At 38.7% G+C, this 5,000-nt stretch overlaps 1 protein-coding gene across 1 annotated transcript in view; it reads right to left on the reverse strand.

Annotated features, from left to right (window-relative positions):
* spra (sepiapterin reductase a) overlaps positions 1-3,275 on the reverse strand; it is a 6,419-nt gene extending 3,144 nt beyond the window's left edge. The window contains exon 1 of the mRNA XM_067439858.1: positions 2,386-3,275. Coding sequence (XP_067295959.1) covers positions 2,386-2,704 — 319 coding nt within the window. The 5' untranslated portion in view covers positions 2,705-3,275. The remainder of the gene's footprint in view (positions 1-2,385) is intronic.
* Between the last annotated feature and the right edge of the window lie 1,725 nt (positions 3,276-5,000).

Here is a 5,000-nt window from a genome sequence, read left to right on the forward strand (position 1 = left end):
ATTTTTATTCTCTTCATCTCTTAATTTTGATTTAGTATGTCAATTAAATGTTTTAATCTCACGATTTTAACTTTATCCTCATAATTATGTTTTATCTGTTTGACATTATGACAGGAAGTCTTGATTTTATCTCATAGTTGTAACTTTTTCCTAAATATGACGTATGTCATAGTTTCAACTTTATTTTAAAAAGTCAAATCATAATTATGACATAAGTCGGTATATTGAGATAAAAAGTTACATTTATGAGAATTCAAGTAGAAACTGAAAGTTATGGAAACTATGAATTTGTCATAATGGACTTTTTCTGGCTAAAACAATAGTCAAAATGATGCGATACCAAGAGATAATTATGCAAAAAAGGATATATTCAGGAGATTAAAAAAAAAAAGAGAATAAAAATGTATTAAAAAATGATGACATTAAAAATTTAAATTGAAAAATCTAAATGATGACAAACTTTACTGATAAAAAAGATGAACATGAGAAATAAAGTTGAAATTATGACAAGTCATATTTGATAAAAAGTTAAAATTATGAGAGAAAATTATGCTAATCAATCACTATTGTGTTTTATTGTATTGATGTCTTACTGTGTTTATGTATTGAACATTGCCTGACTGTTTGTATATTTGTATTTCTTTAAAACCAATAAAATAAAATAATAAATCATTATTAGTCTAGTAGCCCGCCCATAGAGCCCCATTGTGAACCCGGAACATGTTTACGACACTAAAGTTTAATTGCAGAAATGTGAAGTATGGGTCGAGCGTACAGAAACTGCCGGATGATAATTTGCATATGTTGAGCATAATTAGCGTAATCGTCCATTGTGACCACATATTTTGCACTGCATGGCCAATTTTACGTTATGTGAGTGGTAAATGGACTGCATTAATATAGCGCTTTTATCCAAAGCGCTTTACATTTTTGCCTCACATTCACCCATTCATACACCGACGGCGATGTCAGCCATGTAAGGCTCATCCAGCTCGTGGGGAGCAGCTGGGGTTAGGTGTCTTGCTCATGGACACTTCGACACTTGGTCAGGTGGAACCGGGGATCGAACCGCCAACCTTCTGGTTTGTAGACAACCTACATGACCCACTGAGCCACTGCCGCCCCTGAGCCAGAGTGGTTTTAGAGGATGCTTATTTAATTTCTGTTACTTTCAGACTTCAAAATAATAATTCTATAATACATTTAGATAAATTTAGACATAATTTGTATTACTTTCAGATGAAAAATTTGGTTATATTCACGGTGAACACAATCTCCCATTTCAGAATCTCAAGAGCTCTTGGCCTCTGATGTGAATCTTGATAACCTTTTTTTATTATAATTTTTTAGGTCCAGTCATGTTTTTGTGGTAATAAGCTGTTGCTGTTATTATAGTCACTGTCCAATAATTAAATGTTAAAAAAACAAACCTCCAATAAGTAAATGTTAAATAAAACAAATATTTTATGCATTTAATCCCACTTTATTGACCAATATCTAGCTGCTGACCTTTAATAATTCAGGTAAACCATGAGCAAAAAGCACCTTTTCCTCCTGCGTCCTGTTCCTCCATTACCCAGATCGGCAGAGCTGCGCCTCTAGTGCTCATGCGCCAATTCGCAGACTTGAGAAAAGTAATGCTAAAGTAAGGTAATGCCCTTTTCTTAAAAAGCAACTAATTAACTCAATTACTTACTTTTTAAGAGCGTAACGCAATATTGTAAGGCATTACTTTTCAAAGTACCTTTCCCCGGCACTGGCTATAGTTGTAATAAGTATGCTGTAAAGCGAGGACGGCGCATAGTCTAGTTTTAAAGTCAAAATTCACCATGTCAGTATTTATTTCTTATATCGCCTTAAAGGGTTAGTTCAGCCAATAATGAAATGTCTGTCATTAACTCCTCTCCCTAATGTCGCTCCACACCCGTAAGACCTCCGCTCATCTTCACACACAGTTTAAGATATTTTATATTTAGTCCGAGAGTGAATGCAAAAGTAACTAGAAGAGAAGCCAATGCTGAATAAAGTCGTAGTTTTTGTTATTTTTGGACCCAAATGTATTTTGGATGCTTCAAGAGACTCTAATTAACCCACTGATGTCTCATATGGACTACTGTGATGATGTTTTTATTCCCTTTCTGGACATGGACAGTATAGTGTGCATACACTTGCATACGCTCTCGGACTAAATATAAAATATCTTAAACTGTGTGTGAAGATGAGCGGAGGTCTGACGGGTGTGGAGCGACATTAGGGAGAGGAGTTAATGACAGACATTTCATTTCTGGCTGTACTAACCCTTTAATAATCGTAGATATATGATTTATCTACGCAACGGCGCACTCGCGTGTTTTCTGCGTGGCGTGATGACGTCGCTGCGCGCACCTGCGTTGTTGAAGAGCATCAGCCGCTGGAGGAGCGGGTCGCGCGCGCTGTCTGTGACCGCGCTCAGCACGCGCTCCACACCGGCTTTACTCGCTAAATCCGCCGTGACGCAGCGCACCGTGAGTCCGGTCCCGGTGAGGCTCAGCTCCCGCTCCAGCTCCCGCAGTCGGTCCTCCGAGCGGGCCGCGAGCAGCAGCACCGAGCCCTCCGACAGAAGAGGCGCGATGGAGAGAGCCAAAGCCCGGCCGAAGCCTTTCGACGCCCCGGTGATGATGACCAACGCTTTACCGAACACCGGAGCCGCGCTCACCTCCGCCATCGCTGATATGTGTGTGTGTGTGTGTGTGTGGAGAATCGGTTCGACACGCCCCCGGAAAACAGACAAGCGAAGCCACTCCCACTTCAGATGCCACGTCACGAACCTAGCGGAGGACCAACCCTGCAGAAATTAAAAATGAATTAATGAATAAGTAAATAAATTAATAAATAAATATACACATTATGTAAATTAATAGGAACATAGCGCTATACAATTGCTGCGTCCCAATTCGCCTATATACTAAAAGTATGTAGGGCTACTCTTTTTGTTAAGAAAAAGTAGATATTTTGAGTGTGCAGCGGAAGCTTTGGGACTACTTCGTCATCTCTAATGGACTCTGTTGCTAAGTTACGAGCATCCCATCCATAAACTGTAAAAAAAATAAAAAAAATAGATCTCATCACCGTTTAAACTGCCCTGTCAATCATCATACAGCTCAAATCCACATTCAGTTTAATCTCCTGCCGTATTGGAGAGAAATGTAGACACACACACACTCACTCAACACACACACACTCGCTCGTTGATCTGCCGTGTGTGTGTCTTTAATGCAGAGACTCTCCTCGTGTGTTTGCAGTTTAAATATAATGATGCTTTTAAAGGTTAATGGCCAAACGTGTCATTATAAAAGTTTTTGTGAAGAAAAAGTATATACTTTTGAGGGTGTAGCAGAAAAGTATGCAAGCTTCGGGACTACTTCACCATCTTTAACGGACTCTGTCGCCTAGTTACGAGCATCCCGTCACCTGTCCATCATCTTCAGATTCGTCACAGTTCAAACCCTCCACATTGAGTTTAATCTCCTGCCGTATCGGAGAGAAGTGTAGCCGCTCGTTGATCTGCCATTTGTGGATATTTAATGGAGAGACTCTCTTCATGTGTTTGCAGTTTAAATATGCATTTAAAAGTTAATGGCCAAACGTGTCATTACAAAAGTTTACAATGCTGCTGCATGTGAAATATAATGTGGACAACACTGAATAAATATATTTTTGTCAAATTAAATATTGATAGTTGGTCACTCAAACCCCTTTATCTAAACTTCTCTACTTAACCCTCGGACTCGCACATCCGCCATGTTTGTAGTTTGTAACACTTTTTATCCGCGTTTGTAGTTCTAATCGAATCCTCGTCCAACTCGCAGTGGGTTGTGGGCAATATCAGCCGTTAGAGTGCCCATCGATCCATACTGTGAATTCGGACCGGAAATAGTAAACCATCCGGGAATCTTTGGAATACTCTTTTCAATATACTACGATTTGGGACACACTAACCCTATTTTCGAATACTATTTAGGATGGATAGTGTGCGAATTGGGACGCAGAGGTAATCTCTCCAACACGTAATGGGTTGTGGGCAGGGCTTGACATGAACTGGTTTGCTCAGCAGCCACTGTGGTTTTACAAAGTTACTCAGCATTTTCACTGGCCACAATTTTGCTGTTTGGAAATTACATTGTGATTAAAGTTGACTTTGGCATGCTTAAATTACTTGATTTTGAGTCATTTAACTTGAGTTAGAAGATTTTAAACCCATACCTTTCAAACTTTCAAATGCAGAGTGACCCCCCAATTGGACCCCCCCCCCCCCCCCCCCAAAAAAAAAAAAAAACACAACAAAAACAAAATCAAGACTACATTGTATATCAGCAGGTGAGCAATATAATAGAAAAATAACCTAAGCAAATTACAAAAACAATAATAAATAAAAAATAAAATAAAAATGCAGATACTAATACATATTTATTTAATATGTATACATTTATTTAACATCTGTAGTGGTTTGATTAACATTAATGACAGGTTTAATTGGGCTGCTGAATGCATGGATGTAATATTTGGGACACATATCCAGTGTTACCTGCTTACCTACTTAAGCCATAACCGGCAGCGCATGCGATGGACATTTTGACATCAGTGTGCGCGTGTATTTGACTATTCATAGAATAAATATATAAATTCATAGAATAAATAAATAAATATATTATTATTATTATTATTATTATTATTATTATTATTATCATTCAGCAGCAAGGAGAACTGATAATGCGTGCGAGAGAGAGAGAGAGAGAGAGAGAGAGAGAGAGAGAGAGAGAGAGAGAGAGAGAGAGAGAGAGAGAGCGCGCTTTTGTTGTGTGTCATTCAGTGCGATTCCGCTTATCTCGCCTTCATTAAGTATAAAGAATTGTAGTTGAATTGTAGCCAATTTTGTGATACGACGGTCTTGGCATTTCATTTAGCTGTAAATTATATTCAACCTGGCAAAGTGGCGAGTGGGAGAGGCTGCCGAACCCGCC

The sequence above is a fragment of the Pseudorasbora parva genome, chromosome 3 (assembly GCF_024679245.1).
Source record: "Pseudorasbora parva isolate DD20220531a chromosome 3, ASM2467924v1, whole genome shotgun sequence".
Lineage (NCBI taxonomy): Eukaryota > Metazoa > Chordata > Actinopteri > Cypriniformes > Gobionidae > Pseudorasbora > Pseudorasbora parva.